Source organism: Eumetopias jubatus, unplaced genomic scaffold (assembly GCF_037043125.1).
Source record: "Eumetopias jubatus isolate StellerSeaLion01/CBP00866 unplaced genomic scaffold, mEumJub1_p1.0 scaffold_11, whole genome shotgun sequence".
NCBI classification, from domain to species: Eukaryota; Metazoa; Chordata; class Mammalia; order Carnivora; family Otariidae; genus Eumetopias; species Eumetopias jubatus.
In genome coordinates, this window is record NW_028274817.1 from 109,424,930 (window position 1) to 109,447,635 (window position 22,706).

The 22,706-nt window shown below is 39.2% G+C and overlaps 1 protein-coding gene across 4 annotated transcripts in view; it reads right to left on the reverse strand.

Annotated features, from left to right (window-relative positions):
• The window catches only part of MBTPS2 (membrane bound transcription factor peptidase, site 2), a 44,340-nt gene extending 23,988 nt beyond the window's left edge, over positions 1-20,352 (reverse strand). For 3 of the 4 annotated variants that reach the window (XR_015769486.1, XR_003612196.2, XM_028122599.2), the window contains exons 1-5: positions 20,159-20,352; positions 16,734-16,882; positions 12,872-13,112; positions 6,409-6,512; positions 4,612-4,739 (exon numbers count right to left, since the gene is read on the reverse strand). Coding sequence is in view for 2 of the 4 variants with exons in the window: in XM_028122599.2 (XP_027978400.1) it covers positions 4,612-4,739; positions 6,409-6,512; positions 12,872-13,112; positions 16,734-16,882; positions 20,159-20,233 (697 nt within the window). In the remaining 2 variants the exon portion in view is untranslated. Of the gene's footprint in view, positions 1-982; positions 2,545-4,611; positions 4,740-6,408; positions 6,513-12,871; positions 13,113-16,733; positions 16,883-20,158 lie in introns of those variants that run through there. The other variant, XM_028122598.2, reaches the window with a different exon arrangement.
• Between the last annotated feature and the right edge of the window lie 2,354 nt (positions 20,353-22,706).

Below are 22,706 nucleotides of genomic sequence, written 5' to 3' on the forward strand. Positions count from 1 at the left end.
AGTTCATGAGGAGACTGCCATGAGGAGAGTTGCACTCTCACCATTTCTCCCTTATCAGGATAATACCACCACACAACCATAGTATTGTTTTCCCATCCAAACAGTCAGAGGGGGCACAGAGCAGCACTGCTTTCCTGACTCTCTGGGCAGCTTCTTTTCTCTTGTCAGGGAGGCAGCTGGTAGAACAGCACCCCTCTAGATTCCAGATTTGCCCATGATGGCTAAGTGGCAATAAACATTTCCTTTATTTAAACAACCTCTTGTCCATTAACGATTTGTTTGTAAGTATACCGAAGGAATCTTTGTTCTAACTTATATATTTTTACTTTTTCTAGAGCAGAGTGTTTTGACGGTGGCACTAGTGGCATTTTAGGACACATAATTCTGTGATGTGGGGAACTGTCTTGTGCACTATAGGATGTTTAGCGGCATCCCTAGCCTCTACCCACCAGATGCCAGTAGCACCCTCCCCATTTTCTCTATTTTCTAGCTATGGTATTCATATAGGCAAGCTTTTTTTTCTTTCTTCAGAAGAGGTATTTTATTTTTGCTTTTTCTATTACACAAGATATACACATCAAGTGTTAAAGCCAATATACACACAATATATTGTACAACTGAACACCACTAACTGAACATGCAGAGAAATACCACACAACAGCACCCGACAGTATTTTGGGGAAATAAAATGACTAAAATAGATTTAAACTGACTAATACTACTAAAACACATCTAATATTCAATACTATGGAAATCAGTGCAGCTAAGTTAGGAAAAATGTGTTTATATCAAAGAATACAACCAAAATTAAGATAGCAAACAAAACCTATATAACTTTTTTTAAACAGGAAAATACTTTACATATGTAATTGTTCATTTTTAAAGAAAATCTGTTGCAAGCAAAATTATCAACATTCAGAACAAACATACTAAGAATTACCAAACACATTCCTAAAAGTATTAAATATAAACATCTGGAAAATACAGAACTTTAAAAATTTGTAGGCAATACATGAACTTCATATTTAAAAAAACCTGAAAATAAGTCCCATTTTTAGAACAGTTGTATAAAGAACGGTCTTTTGATGTGAGGTTCATAAATTATCCTCCTGTTGGGACCAAACTTTACAAAAACACCATGTATTTCAAATAGCATTACAGAACAAGATATAGCATCTTAACAATGTTATCTTATATAAAGGAATACTTTTTTTTAATTTACTTTTACTACTCTATCAAAACATGACCCTTAGATGTGTAGGAAACATTAAAAAAATTATTTCCTGGAAGCAATGCACAAGAGAGGCATATTTATTTGCAATCACACTCCTAGAAGACACTTCCCAAGTTTGAGAAAGGTCTGCTCTTTTTACGGGCTGTTTTTATTCTTTACGTGTGTTAAGATATGAGATTTCAGGTTAGTTGACTGAGCGAACTTCTTACTGCAACCATCAAAGGGGCATACGTAGGGCTTGTCTCCAGTATGGATTCGCACATGTGTACGCAAATTGAAATCCAGAGAGAAGCGTTTTCCGCAGCCTTCAAACGTGCACTGAAAGGGCTTCTCTCCAGTATGCACCAGTTGATGTCGTTTTAATTTTGAGCTCTCGACAAAAGCTTTGCCACATTCTGCACATACATGGACTCTAGGACCGTGTGTGTGCAGATGTTTCCGCAGAGCAGAGTTATCCCTGAACATCTTCACACAGCCTTTATGAGGGCAAGCTATTGTTCTTGGAGCATCTTCTCTGGGTTTTCTTGGTTTCATTCTAGTAAATTCTGCCAGTTGTTTAGGATCTGAGAGATCAATACCAGGTATTCCTTCGGGAGGAAGCTTCTTCCCTGTCATGTACTCTGAATAATCAGGAGCGGAGTTCTCAATCTGTCCTGTCCCATCGTCTCTTTTCTCACTTGGGGACCACATGGTGACAGAGAACTCACCCTCCAGAGTTTTGATCTGCACCTGCTTCTGCTCCCATTTCTTGGGGCCCATCTCCTTGGAGTTGCTACTTCCCGCCTGGGGCTCACCGATGGTGTAATTTTTCTTACCGCTGGCCTTTCTGCTGCGCTTCTTGCTGCGGCTGTAGGTTGACGGTGATGTGGTAGCTGACAAGGAAGTCACGGTCGGCTGGAAGCCGTTGTCTTCATCAACCGGAATGATCATCTGGTTCTCGAAACTGCTGTTGGCCTGCAGGTTGTCTGACTCGTAGTAGCCCACCACTTCCTCCTGTGTCTGCACCATGATTATTTCCTGGTCGTGGTCCCCTTGGTTCGAGTTGCTGATAAAAAGCGGTTGCAGTGCGATCAGAGGTGGATGGTGGTGGCCACCGTGGACCCAACTGCCGCTGATAATCTCATACTCTGTGATGGTTTCCATCGCCACAGCCTCCACAGGGATGGTCTCGACAGGAATGGTCTCCGTGGGGATGGTCTCCACGGGGATGGTCTCCACAGGGACAGCCGCCACGGGGACGGTCGCTACTGGGACGGTCTCCACATGGATCTGGTGCAGCTCCACAGTATCTGTAAGTATCTCCGAATTTTCTGTGGGGATGTAGAGAGCGTCATTTGAGGCCATGGCTGAGAGCCCCACAAAGGCTTTGGCTCCTGGGCAGGCTGTGTTACAGGCTGAGAAAAGCGAGAGTTCCAGAGGAAAGCACGAGCGCCAGAGGCGGGCGTGGGCGGTTGAGTCACAAGACTCAGAAGACCCGGAAGTCGTGGCTGAGGACGCCGAGGACACGGAAGACGCGAGTGTTTCTGGGAGCGCCCGGCGCATGCGCTTCCCACTACCTCAACAAGCGCGTGCTTACGTTCACGCGCGCTCATGGACGCTCCAGCCCTCATGCGCATGTCACTCTCCCCTCCCCCCTCCGAACGCCACGCTATTGTTTTTTAAATATTAATTCGGTTACTAGGTTTTTCACTGAATTTTTCTATATTTCTGTTGATTTTTCTCCTTTCCTTCTCCCACCAAAGTATATAACAGTATCTGAAAAAAAGGCCTACTCCTAATATTTTTCCTTTCTTCCCTCTTACTGTACTGACCCATATTTAGAGACCCACTTAATGGTATCAGTGATAATTGATAATGGGATTGCTTGTCTTGTCCTTTAATAGGAATGCTTGTTAGTGTTATGCCATTAGGAAGTATCCAGCTATTTTTACTTCTCTTAAGGAAATTTTTTGTTTTTTTAGCCATTAATGGATGTTGGATTTTGTTAAATACCCAGTCCAATATCTGCTCGATGAGGATTACTTTTCCCTAATGGTAAATAATGTTTACCACTTTCAAAAAGATTTCCTATTGTTGAACCATCCTTGCATTGTTTAGATACACCATATGTAGAGTTTTTGGTACTTTACAAGATGTTGTGTCAGTGTTATATTAGTCTAGTTTTTTTTTTTAATTTCTTCCATGCACTATGGAAAGTTTATAAATAAGTTGGAATTAAAAAAAAAACTTTCCTTCAAGATTGGAAAGGATTACACCTATGAAACTTTCAGGGACATTCTTCATCAACTTTTTAAATTTCTCCCGTTGTAATTAGCCTATTTAGATTTTTTTTCTATCTTCTCTGGAGTTTATGCCATTTATATTTTTAATTAATTATCCAAGTTTTTGAAAATTTTGTGCAGAGATGAACAAAGAACACTTTTATAATTTAGTTTTTTCTGTATCAGTTGTCATTCTGTCTATACATGCTTTTTGCCATGTATAATCCTTTTTTTCTTCAAAAACCTCTTGGGCCCAAGGTTTTTTTTTTTTCCTAATTTGTAATTTTCTACCTATATCCTTATTACATTGCTTCTTAACTATTTTATAGTTCTTTTCTCACTTCTTCAGTTGAATGTTTAACTTACTTTCATTTCTTATTTCATAACTCTGTAAGGCAGTGAATTTTCCTTTTAGCAAAACTTTACAACTTATGTCATTATCATTTTTAAATATACCACAATTATGTTTGGAACCGAATTGGTCAATTTTTATGTTTCATGATCACTTGAAAAGAAACTGTCATGATACAGAGTTTGACATATTTATTGAATTTTACTTCACTAATTTGAGTTTTGATGATCTGACTTTTCATACTTACTTGCCATGTATTAAGAGATAAGCTTCCTTTATTACATTTTTGTTTTTTCCTTGTACTTGCATCTTTTCCATTTTTGCTTTGATGGTTTGTTACTTGATGCAGTGAGTTCACAACGATTACATTTTCACTGTGGATTACCCTCCTTATGATTATTAAGTCACCCCCTATGTCTAACTAACAACGTAGTCATATTTCCTGTTCACATTTCCACAGTATGTCCTGTTCATTTTATTTTCAACCTTTTTAAAGTTGTTTTTGAAGACACTGGAATGTAAATTATTTTGCTTTATTACTTTTTAAAAAAATATTTAAGTAATCTCTACACCCAACATGGGCCTCAAACTCACAAGCTCAAGAAGTCGCATGCTCCTCAGACTCAGTCAGCTCGGAGCCCCTTGCTTTATTACTTTTAACTGAGAATCTTACAAACTGAACCAAAAGGTGAGATGTTTTCATTTGTGATGTGAATATTTTCCATAATGATACACATATGAATAAAGAAATTTAGGTTTGTTACCTGCACAGAATATCCTTAGCTGCTGGACTGGTGATATAAGTTGCAAATGAGTGGTGAACAGATCAACAAATGCTCCAGGATAAATAACGAAGAGAAAAATCCCAAAGCCATTAAATCGAACTTGTTCCCTAAGAAATCACATAAGAAAAAGGAATTTACTACTAGTACTGCATTTTTCAAATTAATAATGTATTTTAAAACTTACCACTGTGATTTAAATTCTTGCTTAACAAGTCTCTCTGGACAGTCGAGAAAAATAAACTCATATATGACGTATATTTATCTCATAATTTTATAATAGTATACAGATTTGGTTATCTATGAAATTTTATTATGTAAAACAAGGGCATTCTAAAATAGGCTTAAAACTTCAAAACTTTTAGAAACCAATATGCTGAGCAAATAACTTGAAATTAGTCACATATATAAAGACATGGTTAATATTTCTGTGAAAAACTAAATGAAAAACATTTTTATGGTTTACTCTGATTTATTTTCAGAGACGGACACAAAAGAAAGTATAATTCAAGTAAAGTATCTAAATATTTATCTGTTTTAGCTATTATTAATAAAAGTGGAGGTTTATTTAAGTGTATTCCTCTTGAATTATTGTTAAAATAAGTATACTTAAATATGCATAATGCTCAAACTGTCCTTAAGAGAACTATTTTTTATCAATTCATTCTCTAAAAATGGAATTACATATAATAGCCTCATAAGACCAAACAGCTACTCTAAAAAACCATTCCCCAAATATATTGTGCTGTCATTTAGTACTGAATATGACTGTAAAATTTACTTTCACTTGGCAGTTGGATTTCATAAAAGATTACCCACACTGTTTCACAAACATACATTGAAGTATTAAACTGTTAATAACAATGATTTTATATGCAAAACCCTAAAAGCTGCAATGCTAAAAATAAGGAAGCAAAGGTGAGAGATTAAAAAAAAAAGTAGCTGCCCACTTAAACCACTATATGTCACACTTGTGTAACAGTATATGCTGTCAAGATGAGGGTTTATCAGCAGTCAACAGACTCTTGTTCATAAGCAACTGGAAAGTAATAAGAAAAAATTCTATAAAATCTTTTATCTGGTCCACATACCCAGAGGATAAAACACATTCCCATCAGTATGTGTGTTCACCATGGCAGTAATTGTCAGTGGGAGTGAAGGGGGCATTGTGCTCCCTTACCACAACTTTCTACGTTTAGGAGCCTTTAAAATACTCAGGTGTAATTACAATGACACATTTGAGTAGTCAAGACAAGAACAGGGCATGATACTTAAAGCAAGTTCCAGGTCTCATCCTCTCTTATCTTCTACTTGGGTATCTAGATAGGCTATGATATTTGTTAACAAACCCAGAGCTTTCAATGTTCTTGCTCTAGCCAGCAGAGGCCATGAGTAGAAGTAGGAAAGTATTTCAGCCAATAAGTCAAACAAAGTACTAAGAAGGCAGGTAGGTGGTCTCCAAGTGTAGCAGTTATCATTCCAACCTAATGATGAATATAAAGATTAGGTTTCAGGGTTTGATGAAAATCTTAAAGCACCATGAAGATATAACCAGGCTGGCAAAAGGCAAAGGGTAGAAGACCTAGATTACAGATGTGCACATAGTTATTTGAGTATATTCATCAATATATTAACCATTATAAAAGAGAAGGTACCTCAAAATAATGTGGATATGCACTGGGCAATATCCACAGAAAGAAAAAACTATCAAATTTAGATTTTAGTAATAAACCCTTCTAAGTAAAAAGTTTTTACATGTAGTAGAAAGAAAAATATTACCTAATAGCTGCTATCCCATGTCCAATTTCATGTACAACACCACTAATGAGAACTGCAGCGAAGAAATAGGTCAGTTGGTTGACAGGTAAATTTATACCAGGAACCTGTTCACAGACACAATGATAAATACACACATGGGCACAAAGAAACCACGATGTTCACTCCAGGTTAAAGCTTAAACTTCCAGGCTGAAGGTTCTGTAAACTAAAAGTAGGGGTGCCTGGGTAGCTCAGTTGGTTAAGCATCTGACTCTTGGTTTCAGCTCAGGTCATGATCTCTGTGTCATGAGATTGAGTCCTGCCTTGAGCCCCGCTTCAGGTTCGGTGGTCAGCACTGAATCTGCTGGAGAATTCGCAACCCCCATGCCCCCCACTCCTGCTCGTGTTCTGTCTTTCTCAAATAAAGAAATAAAATCTTTTTTAAAAAAAGTAAAAGTAATATGAATAGCAGTGGTTCACTTCACTACTGTATCACAATAAAAGTAAAAACATCAGTTTTTTTGAACTAGGCAGTTTTTGAACTAAGCACACCACCAGTCTAAAGATAACAGTAAACACCAGGTTAAAAAGTCAAAACTTTCGGGGCACCTGGGTGGCTCAGTCGTTTAAGCGTCTGCCTTCGGCTCAGGTCATGATCCCGGTGTCCTGGGATGGAGCCCTGCATCGGGCTCCCTGCTTAGCGGGGAGCCTGCTTCTCCCTCTGCCCTTGCTCCTCCCCGCCTGCTTATGCTCTCTCTGTGTCAAATAAATAATAAAATCTTTAAAAAAAGTAAAAACTTTAGCTTCCTGAAGTATTCACCATGGGAAAGAATTAGGGAACCTGGCAAAGTGTCAGGGAATGCGGCGTGACAATGACAGAGTCAGCAACTGTTCTACCCTCAGGGGCTAGAAGCCTGATTTGGAAATTCTTATTACAATTCCTAGTCCTTCTTCTGAATTGTTATTGCAAGGTTCCAAGTACTTAAGTGAGTAATATAGGATATTCCTGCCTCCCATCAATGAGTTTTCATTTTAATATTCTTGAGTTACATGAGCACTGGTAATTAAGAGTAGTGTAATCAAGTGCCTCATTGGTGTAGGAGTGGGAGCACCATGACCTCCATTTCTTTGATTCCATCAAATTTGTCTAGTACCTTGGTCAGAAAAATAGTATCAAAATGATACATAAGTATTATATTAAAATTTAATGCAGGAAATAAGTTCTTTGAACATATAGACATATCAAGGACCTATGAAGAAGCAGAAGTTGTCTTGCAAGCACACGCTCCTAAGATGATGTGCATGTATCACTGCATACACAAAGCAAGTTTGCTATTGTCAGGGCTGCATGGTATAGTTTTTTAGATACCCAAGAATCGCCTTGTAAGATAAATAATCATTCCCAAGTTATGTCAACTGTTAAGGAGAAATTCCATAAATTAGGTTAGGTGGGGCACACCAGGCATCATTATTTACACACTGAGCATCTATTTCTCATAGTCCAGGAGTTGGACCCTAAAAGTATCCTTCTAGAGGAAATTCCTCCTGTCTTATTATTATTTTAATTATAAACTGGAAAACTCAGAAAAACAGAAGCCTATAATCCTGATCCCAAAACACAAAACAAAAAACCATTCTCAATGTTTTATGTCCTTCTAGTCTTTTCATATACATATATTTTTAAAAAATTATACTTTTATTATAGATATAGTTTTGAAACCTGCCCCTTTCACTTAATGGCATCATAAACATTTTTCCACGAGGGTTTTCTGGCTCAACATGATTTTTTTTCTCAACATGATTTTTTTTTAAAGATTTTATTTATTTATTTGAGACAGAGAGAGAGAGAGAGAGAGAGAGAGAGAGAGAGAGAGAGAGAGAGCACATGAGAGGGGGGAGGGTCAGAGGGAGAAGCAGACTCCCTGCCGAGCAGGGAGCCTGATGCGGGACTCGATCCAGGGACTCCAGGATCATGACCTGAGCCGAAGGCAGTTGCTTAACCAACTGAGCCACCCAGGCGCCCTCTCAACATGATTTTTAATACCTGTATTGCATTCTATAAAATAGACTGTTAGGCATTTAATTGTTTTAAAAGTTTCTCCTCTTATAAATACTGTGACAAACCTATTTGGACACATATATTCAAATATTTTGGGGGAATAAATTCTTAGACAAGCATGGTTGGTTCTGGCTCTGGAGACATGTCACTTGGGTTTGACATTCTGGATCCATCTCCAACTAGCTAAAGTGACCTCAAGGAAGTTTGGATTATTCCCCCCAACATTGCAATTTCCTCACTATTAAAATGGAAATAACCACATTTACATAAAAGGGTAATTTTGAGGATTAAATAATTCTTGTCCCATGTTTAATATTATGCTTCATGGAGAGTAATAAATGCTATCATTACACAAAATTTAAAGGACTTTGATACATATCAAAGTGTTCACCAGAAGCAGACCCTTCCATAACCTTGGGCAAACTTGTATTATTCAAATATTTCAAATCTGCAATTTGAGGGAAATAAAGTTTCTCACTGATTTATATTTCTTTGATGATTATTTTTTATTTTTATTTTTTTAGTTTTTTTGTTTTTTTTTAAATTTTATTTTTATTTTTATTTTTTTAAAGATTTTATTTGACAGACACAGCAAGAGAGGGAACACAAACAAGGGGGAGTGGGAGAGGGAGAAGCAGGCTTCCCGTGGAGCAGAGAGCCCAATGTGGGGCTTGATCCCAGGACCCTGGGATCATGACCTGAGCTGAAGGCAGATGCTTAATGACTGAGCCACCCAGGTGCCCCTCTTTGATGATTATTAAAGCTCAATTTTTCCCCTACTTCTGACCATTGATAGGTCTTTTGTGAGTAGTCTACTCATGACTTGTCTATTTTTTTCTCCTAGAGTGTTCTTTTGTTCTTATTGCTCTAGACGATCACTTCGAATATCTACGATCAGTCCTCTGTAATACATATCACAGATGTATTCCCAAGTTCTTTTGCTTAATTTTATTTTTAGTTTTTTGATATATAAAAATTTTTATGTCATCAAAGCTATCAATATTCATGGTTTGTGCCATTAGTGTTATGCTTATGTCATCCTAATTCTGTGTTCATATACCAGAAACCTGTTTTTTATCTTTCAAGGTCTTATGATTTTGTGTTTCAATTTTAATTCAATTGGAATTTATTTTTGTGCACAGAGGAATTTCACTTTTAAGTCTCCTTTAGTAACTGAAGAGGAGATTCAAACCATGTTGCAGGATCACTTTCTAAATTCATAAATTGCAAGTGTCTTTCCTTAGTTATGAAACTAGTTTTCATAATTTTCATTTTTAATGTATGCATATTTCCCTGTATGACAATCCCATAACTTAAGCATTCCTCAATTACACATTGTGATTGTTTCTAATTCTTCATTATAATAAATAATGTTAGGAGAAGAATTTGATGAATACTTTTTTTCCATATTTGGAAGTGTTTCCTTAAAACTAGAGTCCTAGATGTGGAAATAAATGGTCAACATATATGAATATTTTTATGATGCTCATTATCTGAAGTTCTCTTTACTCAGCCCCTACTAAGCAACTCTTTCTAAGAATATCAGGATGGGGCGCCTGGGTGGCTCAGTCATTAAGCGGCTGCCTTCGGCTCAGGTCACGATCCCGGGGTCCTGGGATCGAGCCCCACATCAGGCTCCCTGCTCCGCGGGAAGCCTGCTTCTCCTTCTCTCACTCTCCCTGCTTGTGTCCCTGCTCTCGCTATCTCTCTCTGTCAAATAAATAAATAAAATCTTAAAAAAAAAAAAAAGGGAATATCAGGGTACACTCTTCTACATACCTGCTGTTTCCATGTTGTTAGGGGTCTGCCTGTTCAGATCACTAGTTTCCTTTTCTCTGACCCCTCTTCTAAATTTATGTACTTAAGATTAATTCTTATACACTCTCTCTCTTTTTATAAGTATCCATCTTATTTTACCTTTACTTCAAATACATCAGTAGGCTTGATTCAATAGGACATTGGTTCCTTTGCTTTATTATTATTTTTAAAAGATTTTATTGAGAGTGTGCGCACACATGCACATGCACGCATGCGAGAGAGAGAGAGAGAGCATGAGCGGGGGAGGGACAGAGGGAGAGGGAGAGAGAGAATCTCAAGCAGACTCCATGCTGAGCACACAGCCCAACACAGGGCTTGATCTCTTAACCCTGAGATCATGACCTGAGCCGAAATCAAGAGCTGGATGCTTAACCAACTGAGCCATCCAGGCGCCCCTTTTGCTTTATTATTTTATGGATGTAATGATGAGATAAGGTTAAGGATTTGAGTGTGTGACTATACTAACAGATGGTAGGTCTTATTTCCTGGCAACAGTATGTGACTGCCCATCTGTCTTGGCCATGATCACACAGGGTATTAGATGTACCAGAATTCTGATCTCTCAATGACACAGAGTGCCAGGTTTTTGGGATTTAATACTGAATGAGGCTGTAGGAATTATAATGTAAAATAGAAAGTACGTTCTCTGAGCTACAAGAACTCATATCAAAGCCAGAAGACTTAACATTCTTAAATGCACACATAAATATGCACAGTGGACTACAGAGGACAGCTTTTTCGTGGTTCTGAAGCATGACTCTCCTAACAGAGTCAATATTTTTGTGAACTCTATGAATAAACTGAGAAGCAGAAAGAAGAAATAATAAAAACATTTTGCCATTCTAATCCTAGCAGGCAGACAGGTGAATGATCACATTTCCTCCCAACCTGCTTCTTTTTCTAGTATCTCTTCTTTAGCAAACAATAACCTGTTGTGTAGCCTGAGAGTTTAGGATGACTCCAGCCTTATTAAGCCAGCCAGATACCCCCCCCCAAAAAAAACCTTTTTAGAATGGTCTTTCATAACCCAGACCCTATCTCTATTTCCCATCTTATCTCCTGTACCATATACCATACACCAATATACCACCCAGACACAGGTGAAAGTTACTTTATAGTTCCTTGAAGAATTACTGGTCTTTCTTTAGGGAGTACAGCATAATGGCTCTGAAGTCAGTGGTGGGTGAACAATGGGCCCACCATTTATAAGCTGTGACTACAGGCAAGTGGCTTAACATCTCCCTCCCTTGGTTTTCTCATCTGTGATGAGATACTTATCTCTAGATTGTTGCAAGAATAAAATAAAATGGGCACAAAAACCTCACACAGGAAGCACTGTTATTATTACTCTATTATTGCCCCCTCCCTAAAGGGGAACACTTTACATAGGGTTAAAATGCAATTTATTTATACGGTATAGAGATCTTTAATAGGCAAATATGGTTCTCTGTTACTGGGATGCTTAACTGCCACCTTTCCTTAGAGGCTATGGGGAGTCTCCTCACCCTTCCCTTGAAGCTCTCCTCTCCTCTCTTCCCAGGGCCAGGGACATCTCAGCATGCCTCTTCTCTGTGCCATAGTACCTGGTACTCTGTCCAGTTGTAGCACAATCACGGCAGCTCTCCCTCCAGACTAAAAGCTCCATGAGTGCTAGGATTGGATTTTGTTCCCCATATAAGCAGGATTCAGCATAGGGCCAGTAGGCAGAATACATTTAGTAAATGTCGAAGAAATAAATCATCTCTTCTGAGGCCTCACCTGGCGAATCCTTTGAACCTCTAAAAAAGAGCTATGACCATAGGAGAGATTCATTATCATTCTCTACAAATGACTTCTAAATCTATCCATAGTTGCCCAGCCTAGTAGAAACCACAAAAAGAAGAGTTAAAAAAAAATCAGTAACTAGCTCTTAAATAGTCTATTCCATTAATAAGAGCATGATTAAGAACATAACACCCATGACTCACGGAAATAAAAACTATACATGTAAAAAATTTGACATAAAAGTTAGTCAATGGTAAAGCACCCTTCCGCACTCTGGAGACATGCATCAATAAGATATAGGTTTATACATGTGCTTTCAAGTGAGAATTATTATAAATAGCTTATAAAGGAGTAAAGGAGTAAAACTCAGCACATTATTCTTCACATCAGGAAATCACAGTGACTACTGAAGGTCTTATATCTTTAAATAAAAGGATATTATTGCTTAGAGTCTGAAAGCCATGAAGAGGAAAGGGGAACACTTTACACAGGGTTAAAATGCAATTTATTTATACAGTACAGAGATCTTAAATAGGTCACCTCATTCCTTGATAGAAACAATCATTTAACACCTCGAGAAGACAACATGAATTGAATCAAGTATCTGTATAACTGTTGACAATCTTAATGGTGGTGCATTTGTTCTATTACTACTGCTGCTACTACATATTGCATCAAATCTTTGCTAGATTCCCATTAATATTTTTGTTTAAGCAGGTAATTTGAGAAATGAGACTTTTCATCTATTTCCATATTTATAATATGGAGAGGAGTTATGCTAGCCAGAAGAAATACCTTATATTCGTGTTGCAATAAACTTAAAAAGCAAAAAGAAGGTACTTACCACAACTTGTAGCACTTGCTCATTGTGAAGTGAGGAGGAGGAGGAAGAGGAGGAGGAAGAGGAAGATGATGAAAAGGAAGAAGCAGAGGAAGAGGAGGAAGAGGAAGAGGAAGAAGAGGAGGAAGTATAAGAAGAGGGAGAGTCAGCCATCATCTGTGCCAAAGTCTGCATTAGCGTTTTCCCAAGGAGGAAAAAAGAGCTGAACATGGCAATTACGCCAAACACCATTCCAAAATTGAACCTGTCGGGAGGAAACAAAATCACATAAACACCCAATTCCTTCCAATTTGTGGGTTAACAAATTCATCGACCAGCCACATTTCATAGCTTCAAAGTAATGGCTAAAAATTTCACTACTTCTGCCTCGTTCTCCTACTTGAACTTCAGGTATGTGACTGAAGCACAGGCACTGATCTCTCTAAGCAACTGTAATAGTTTATAATTCTCTCATAGCTGAAGAGGCTGAATACTGTTCCCAATAAAAAGTTTCTTTCCTCTCATGTCTTTTGCCCATTTACATAGAATTGTTTTGATCTCGTTCTCATATAATTACAAAAAGCTCTTTTGACATTATAGACATCCATTTCCTTTTTCCCCTACCAATTCTTCTGTTTGCATTTTATTTTAGCTATATTTTGTGATGAGCTTAAATATTAACATGGTAAACTTTAACAACAGTCTCCTTCTACTGTTTTAATAATTACTAATTACCCTTCTACAGTTGGGAATAATCTATTACATTTTCTAACTTTTTTTTAAAAGATTTTATTTATTTATTTATTTGCCAGAGAGAGAGAGAGAGAGTGCAAGCAGGGGGAGCAGCAGAGGGAGAGGGAGAAGCAGGCTCCCCGCTGAGCAGGGAGCTGATGTGGGACTCGATCCCAGGACTCCAGGATCATGATCTGAGTCAAAGGCAGATGCCCGACCGACTGAGCCACTCAGGTACCCCATATTTTCTAACTTTTTATAAGTTGTGTTTTTCAAGGAACTTGTCTGTTTCATCTAAATTGTCAAATGTATAGGCACAGAATTGTTCACAATAGTTTCATTTTTTTAAAAAACATCTATGGAATAGGCAGTAATGTTCCTTTTTCTCAATTCTGATTTTTTTTTAAATTGAAGTACAATTAACATATTCGTTTCAGATATACAACATATCGATTCTATACATTATTCAATACTCACCATGCTAAGTGTAGTCATCATACAATATCATTACGGTATTATTGACTATATTCCCTACGCTGTACTTTTCATCTCCGTGACTTATTTTGTAACTGAAAATTTGTACCTCTTAATCCCCTTTACTTATTTCACCCATACCCCTGCCTACCTCCTGTCCGGCAACTAACAGTTTGTTCTATTTAAGACTCTGCTTAGTTTTTGTTTGGCTGTTCATTTGTTTTGTTTTTACATGTAAGTAGAATCATACAGTATTTGTCTGGACCTGTCTAATTTATTTCACTTATAATAATATCCTCTAGGTCCATCCATGTTGTTGCAAATGGCAAGATCTCATTCTTTTTTATGGCTAATATTCCATTATGTATATATACCACACCCTCTTTATCCATTCATCTTTCTTTAAAAAGATTTATTCATTCTAGAGAGAGAATGAGAGAGCGAGTGGGGGGAGGGGCAGAGGGAGAGAATCCTCAAGCAGACTCCCCGGTGAGTGTGGAGCCGAAGCAGGGCTTGATCCTATGATCAATGAGATCATGATCTGAGCTGAAACCAAGAGTCGGAGGGTCCACTGACTGAGTCACCGAAGAGCACCTCCATTCGTCTTTTTTTTTAAGCTTTTATTATTATTTATTATTTTTTTTGAGAGGTGGGGGCCGAGAACAAGGGGGGGTGGCAAGAGGCAGAGGGAGAAGGAGAGTCTTAAGCAGGCTCCACACCCAGTGCACAGCCTGACACAGGGCTCGAACTCACGACCCTGAGATCATGACCTGAGCTGAAATCAAGAGTTGGACACTTAACTAACTGAGCCACCCAAGCGCCCCTCCATTCATCTATTGATGGACACTTGGGCTGCTTCTATATCACAGCTATGGTAAATAATGCTGCAATAAACATAGGGGTGCATCTATCTTTTTTAATTAGTGTTTTTATTTCCTTTGGCTAAATATCCAGTAGTGGAATTACTGGATCATATGGTATTTTTCAAAAAAATTTTTTTAGATTGAAGTATAGTTGACATACAATGTTACATTAATTTTACTGTACAGCATGGTGATTCAACAAGTTTATACCTGTGTTCACTACAAGTGTAGCTACCATCTGCTGGTATTTTAGTTCATTTTTTTTGACAAACCTCCATATTGTTTTCCACAGTGGTTGCACCAATTTATATTACCATCAACAGTACACTAGGGTTCCCTTTTCTTTGCATCCTTGCTAATGCTTACTGCTTTTTATCTTTTTTATACTAACCATTCAATTCTGATTTTTAGTTACTTGTGTTTTCTTCTTCATAATTATGGAAGGGGTTTATTAGTTTTATCAATCTTTTCAAAGAACCAACACTTGACTTTTCTGATTTTCTTTCTGTATAGTTTTTATTTCACTGATTTCTGCTCTTTATAATTTCCTTCTTTCTATTTTGTTTGATCCGCTATTACATATTTTGCTTTATAATGATCTGATTATTTACATTTAGCTCTATTCCATTTGGAGCTAAATTTCTAGCAAAAAGGAATTTAGACAGGGGCGCCTGGGTGGCTCAGTCGGTTAAGCGGCTGCCTTCGGCTCAGGTCATGATCCCAGGGTCCTGGGATCAAGCCCCATGTCCGGCTCCCTGCTCAGCAGAGAGCCTGCTTCTCCCTCTCCCTCTGCCTGCCACTCTGCCTACTTGTGCTCTCTATCTCTCTGTCAAATAAATAAATAAAATCTTTAAAAAAAAAAAAAAAAAGGAATTTAGACAAAGGCCTCCTATGCCCACACTAGAAATTCTGCCAACTACAAAACCTGTCAGTCTCTACGGTGTCCCAAAGATCATTATGAACCTCTTAACAATAAACACTACATGCTCCTCGATTGAAAAAATTTGTTAAACTAAAGGGGTATGCCTGGCATGGCCAGGGTACTCCAGAACCCTGCTGCTACAATCTGGCTGGCCATTTTCCCAATTGGTTTGTGTATATGCCTTACTGGTTGTGAAATATTTTATTTTTTTTTAAAGATTTTATTTATTTGACAGAGAGACAGCGAGAGCAGGAACGCAAGCAGGGGGAGTGGGAGAGGGAGAAGCAGGCTTCCCGCCGAGCAGGGAGCCCAATGTGGGGCTCGATTCCAGGACCCTGGGATCATGACCTGAGCCGAAGGCAGACACTTAACGACTGAGCCTAGACTAGCTGGCGTCCCATGGTTGTGAAATATTTTAAATATCATTCCCCTGGAGGGGTATCACAAAAGAAGTATAGGGAAAAGCCTGCAGACTTCTGGGCATCCTATGACTCCCTGGACCCTTGTTTCTATGTGTGATGACAGGGGACAGAATTCTACAGAATTAGTTTCCTGATAGAAAATGCTCCAATTTTTTTTTGCATTTCTTTTGTTTTTGCATTTCTAGTAGTGTATAACTTACACGGTGAAGTGCACAAGTCTCATACAGACAGCTCACAGAATTTTTACATGTGCACCCATGTATCTACCACTCAGATCAAGATACAGAACCTGGATTTTTGATGTATGCAAAAGTACAATGATGTAATCTCCTAAGTTTATATAAAACTAGAAAAGTTTTATACTGCCATTTTAAAACTCAGCAGATTGGAAAATAATGGAAACAGTTCATTCAACAAGCATTTCTCATGATCACAACGACTGATTTAAACAAAAAAAAGAAAATGAAGAATACCACTGGTAAAGCATCCTTGCTTTCCGCCGTCCCCAACTGTAAAAGGCACGATTGAAAACAGCAGTTTGCCATCTTATGTGAAAAGGGGAGATGCTCAATCCGTTGTTTTCCAGCCAGTCTTCATAAGAATGCTTAAAATACACAGATGACTAGGAGAGAAAGAAAAGTTCAACATCACTCAGTTTTGAAGAACATGTATGAAGTTTAAGAAAATCAAAAAAGTCTTTTCTATAGGAAAGCAAGACACTGACTGTCCAGACACTTATAATTTAAAAGATTTATGTTCATTCTTCAGGATATTAAAGGTCTCAGACTAGCTGGTCTACTGAGGTTAGGGTCTGGCAAACTATGACCCATGGGTTAAATGTGGCCTACACCCTGTTTTTCTTTTTCTTTTTTTTAAAAAGTAATCTCTATGCCCAATGTGGGGCTCAAACTCACGACCCCTGAGATCAAGTCACATGTTCTATCGACTGAGACAGCCAGGGACCCCATAATACAGCCTGTTTTCGTACAGCCTGTGAGCTAAGGATGGTATTTACATTTTTAAGGGATTGTAAAAAAAAGACAACAAAAACCAAGAATATGTGACAGAGATGCTATGTGGCTCACAAAGCCTAAAATACTTATCATCTGGCCCTTTACAGAAAAAGTTTGCTGAGCTCTGCTTAGAGGAGCACTGTCCAACAGAAATGTGAGAGCCACAAATGCAAGCCACATATATAATTTTAACTTCTCTAGTAGCTGAATTTTAAAAAGTAAACAGAAACAGATTAATTTAAATATATTTTTAAACTAAAAATATCTAAGATATTATCATTTCAACATGTAATAAATAAACTACTGAAATATTTTACATTCCATTTACTTATTTGTATGTAAGTCTTTGAATCCAGTGTTACTGCACATTTCAGTTTGGACTAGTGCCATCTCAAATGCTCCATGACCACATGTAGTTAGTGGCTACCACACTAGACAGCAGAGTTCTAGAAGCCTTGTTACGACAAAAAGAGGTCTTGTGCTATAATTTAAAAAGACCCCCAACCAATCCAACACAGGGGACGAGTTAGTTGGAATCAGTGCCTTCTATCCTTTTATGAGCAACAACCCTAAGAAATTAGGCTGCCTTTGATCATTTAAAAGTACAAAACTTACGTAAAGTCATCTTGGGTCTTAGCAACTTAAATTTTTCAGGGTTGAGGGGATAGCTGCTATACACAGCTTAACAAGCGTTATATCTTTAGGGAAGTCTGAAGTCCTTGAGTAGTTCAGGATTTTGTTTTATATACCCTGACACTGACCCCTATTACCCCTCAGTTACAGAAAGCAGTTATGTATTTTGTTATATTGATGCTCATCCATTTGAGAAATTTGTCTCTAGAAGGATATTTCAGCCCTATCAGTCATAAGAAATGACCTGACTGAATATAAGTATCTGTTCGCCTTTGGATCCGTAATGTTCTCTGTTCTCAGTCTTTAGGTGAAGTTTTAAAAACTTGCTTGTTTTCCAGGACTTGGAAAAGTAGAGTGACACACCCGTTTAGTATATGTCTACTAAGGAAATCTTAGAAGAACCAAACGTGGAACAGCCGACCAAGTTGGAAGCAGAGAAGCTGAAGGTGTGGACTCCTAAAACTTGAGGTTTCTCCATTCCCCAGGAGATATTCTGAGTGAGAGTTAGGTCTTTCGCTCAAGGAATAGTGCTCTGTTGGAGAACTAAGGGCTGTTACTGAAAGTGAAGTAACCTGATCACCTCACACACTTGACCAGAGACTGTAGAGGTTTGAAAAGTTCTTTTTATTTTGGACTTTTGTCACATATGCAACATGAGGAAATCACGTGGTTTTGTTTTTTCTAAACAAAATCACTGTTTAAAGAAGCAGTGGCTGGTACTGCTATATGCTGAACACTATGCCAAGTACCTGCAGAGGAAGCACCTAAGGATCTTGTAAAGATACAGATTCTGATTCTGTAGGTCCGAGATAAGGCCTGAGATTCTACATTTCTGACAAGTTCCCAGATGATGCGAGTGCTGCTGGCACTTGAATTTTAGGTTGAATAGCAAAGCTTTATGTGCATGAACTAATGTAATCCTCTCTACAATCTCAGAAGATCCTTACCATTATTACTTCCATTTTGAAGATGAAGAAACCAAGGCACAGAGAGTAATTTGGCCAAGGTCACAAAGGCTGGGAAGTGGCTGAACCCAGCCCTTGCTCTAAGGACTCTCCTGTAAAACCTCCTCACTTTGTAAGTTTAAATCCAACAAAGAAGCACAAGTATCATTTCATTTTACTGTTACACCTAAAACACACAATACTAAACTGTAATATTCTATTTAAAACGGTATTCATAACATGAAGGTTTTATTAAACACTTGAGAACTGTACTGTGGAATAAAATCTGTATGTTGTAATGACTTTATTGTTACCTTCCCCCCCCATTCAATTTCACAGGTTGCTTGAAACATGTGGTCAGACAATTGTGCATAATTTTTGCTACCCTTCCCAAATAGCTGAAAAGTGGACCGTGCACCCGGGATGTACATGTAGGGTGGGGGAAGGAGATTAGTGTGAAGAAGTGGGTACAGGGTGCAAATTAGAATTGTAGTAGTCAGAAACTAGTTATTTATTTTTAAAGATTTTATTCATTTATTTGACAGAGAGAGACACAGCGAGAGAGGGAACACAAGCAGGGGGAGTGGGAGAGGGAGAAGCAGGCTTCCCGCCGAGCAGGGAGCATGACCTGAGCCGAAGGCAGACGCTTAACGATTGAGCCACCCAGGCGCCCCAGAAACTAGTTATTTAAATCCTTGTTCCCTGAGTATGCTACTTTGAAGTTTGGTCTGTAGACCAACAACACTGGTAGCACCTGGGAACTGGTTACAAATGCAGAATCTTAGGCCCCGCCCCAAACCTGCTGAATCAGAAAGCAATTTTAACCGGAACCCCAAATGATTGTATGCACTTTTAAAGTTCGAGCCCGCTGGTCTAAAACACAACTTGATTTAGATTCGTTCCAGTACCAGTCTTTGGAGGGTCGTGGCCTTAAAGACAACGAGGGAAAACAATGCCTTTCCTAGGCGGACTTTTTATTTTCCTCCCAGGTGCACTGCCGCGGGGTCTGGCAAAACCCCGACCCTCCCGAACCCACTACTGGCGCCTCCCGGGCAGGACCCGAAGGCAGCGGGGCCTGCAGCGCCCCGCAATGCGACTGCGGCAGCTGCGCAGACCGCCACACCCCTCCGGCGGTCTGCCGTGTTTTATACTCCACGGGGCCCGGGCGCCACGCGGAAAGGCGCACGTGGATACTGGCCGCGCGGCTTACAGCCCGGGAGGCGCGAGGCAGAGGAAGAGAAAAGGCCTCGGGCCTTGCGCCCCGGCCCTGGACACCGCGGGCTTGGGCTTTAGGCCCGAGGCCCTCACCTTCAGTACCAAGTCGGTCAGGTAGACGGCAGTCCAGCCGCCCACCACCACTACCACCAGCGACACTGGAATCATGGCAGTGGCGGAGGCAGCGGAGGGAAAGCGAGCCCCGGCGTCCTCTTCCCTGTGAGCGGCAACGAGCCGAAAGCGCGGCGCCTACAGCCCCAGCATCCGCGCAGGAACCAAGCTGCTGCCGGTTCCTTTTTCGCAGTGGCTCCTTTTCTCCCCGGACCCTTCCGGAAAGCACACCGAGACGGCCATGTGCGCACCGGAAAAGGGGGCGGGGGCTTATTTTCGTGGGACACCCGGGCGCCGAGGTGTGGGCGTCTGCTCGACACCGGCTCCCAGACCTCTAGCGATTTCTTAGGCTCTGGCCCTCCCTGCTGTTGGCTCGCTATTCTCTCCGGTTCTGGTCTGGGGTTTGTTGTTCCTTTTAAAGCTGGTGAGAATTTGGGGTCTTCTGAAGGCGGCAGGTCATGACTCCGCCTCCCAGACCCTGTCATAGGTATCCAGATTTAAGTTAATTATGTTTATTCTTTTTTTTAATTGAAGTGTTATTTACATAAAGCGAAATCATAATGCAGGTCTCAGTTGTCCATTTCAATTAGTTTTGATAACTGCCTATATCAGTGTACCCTAATTAAAATAGAGAACATTTCCATCTCAGGAATTTTCTTCGTGTCTCTTCCCAGGCAGTCCCCCCAGCCCACCCCTGTTCCAATGTATTTATTTATTTTTTTAAAGATTTTATTTATTTATTTGAGAGAGAGTGAGAGACAGAGAGCACGAGAGGGAAGAGGGTCAGAGGGAGAAGCAGACCCCCAGCTGAGCAGGGAGCCCGATGCGGGACTCGATCCCGGGACCCCAGGATCATGACCTGAGCCGAAGGCAGTTGCTTAACCAACTGAGCCACCCAGGCGCCCTGTTCCAATGTATTTAAACTGTGTAAATAGAGCTATAGGATAAGTATACTCTTTTGTGTCTGGCTTATTTCGCTCACCATAATACTTTTTTAAAAATTTTATTTAATTCAATTAGTTAATATATAGTGTATTATTAGTTTCAGAGGTAGTTTATTGATTCTTCAGTTGCATAGAACACCCAGTGCTCATTACATCAAGTGCCCTCCTTCCTGCCCATCACCCAGTTACCCCATCCCCCTTCCCACATCCCCTCCAGCAAACCTGTTTATTTCCTATAGTTAAATCTCTTATGGTTTGCCTCCCTCTGTTTTCATCTTATTTTCCCCTCCCTTTCTCTATGAGCCTCTGTTTTGTTTCTTAAATTCCACATATGAGTGCAATCATATGATAGTTGTCTTTCTCTGACTGACTTATTTCCCTTAGCATAATACCCTCTAGTTCCACCCACCAACATAATAGTTTTGAGATTCATTCATGTTGATTAAATTAGGTTCTTTTTGCAATTGGTGTTATGTTTAAAAAATTGGAGCTCTGAATATCTGCACTTATTTTTATGTTGACTTATACCTGATTATATGTTGACCTGGAGTAGTGGTTTTCAGCCTTGGCTGTACAGTAGGATCATCGCGGGGCTTTTAAAATTTCCGTTGCCCATTTTCCAGCCTAGACTAATTGAATCAGAAGCTCAGAGTGGGACCCAAGAGTCAGTATTTTTTTTTTAATTTTTATTTATTTATTTATTTTAAAGATTTTATTTATTTATTTGACAGAGAGAGACATAGCGAGAGAGGGAACACAAGCAGGGGGAGTAGGAGAGGTAGTAGGAGAGGGAGAAGCAGGCCTCCCCGTGGGGCAGGGAGCCCGATGTAAGGCTCCATCCCAGGACCCTGGGATCACGACCCGAGCCGAAGGCAGACGCTTAACGACTGAGCCACCCAGGCGCCCCAAGAGTCAGTATTTTTTAAGCTCCTTAGGTCATTCCACTGTGCAGACAAGATTGAGAATCACTGAACTAGAGGACTTCTAAAGGGAAGGAAAACCCTTATTTATGGAGTGTTTTAATGCATTCTCTTAATGTTCATGTTTTTGTAAGTTAACTTTTCCGGAAAAGCATCATTAGCAATGATAATATCAGTACTAATATGGAGAACATAATACTATTTTAAGAACAAGTATTCCTAATAAAAATGGACCCTCAACGGCCTCCGAAGTAAAAATGATAGTATAATACTATAAAGCTGTATTACAAATATTGGTATTAATTTGCCTCATTCTCCCATCCTTTTCCTAAAGATTTAATAATTTAGTACCATGTCCCTCTAGTTTCAAGAGCCCTTAAGACTCAGTTTTACATCTCCTTGCATACATGTGCGCATATATGTTGTTACAAAATGTTTCAACTTATTTTGGATGTAGCTGGGTGTAAATTATAAAAGTTTGTATTCAAGCACTCTCTGACCCCACAGTTTTCCATGTATAGGTGCCCCAACAGTCTTAGTGCACTTTTAGGTTTTGATAATTTCAGAAGTATAATTGCTACAAACTTATAAAAGCCATCACTTGAAAGTTTATTTAAATTTCTTTTATACTTATTTTATGAATTTTGAATAATTTTAAATTTCAAG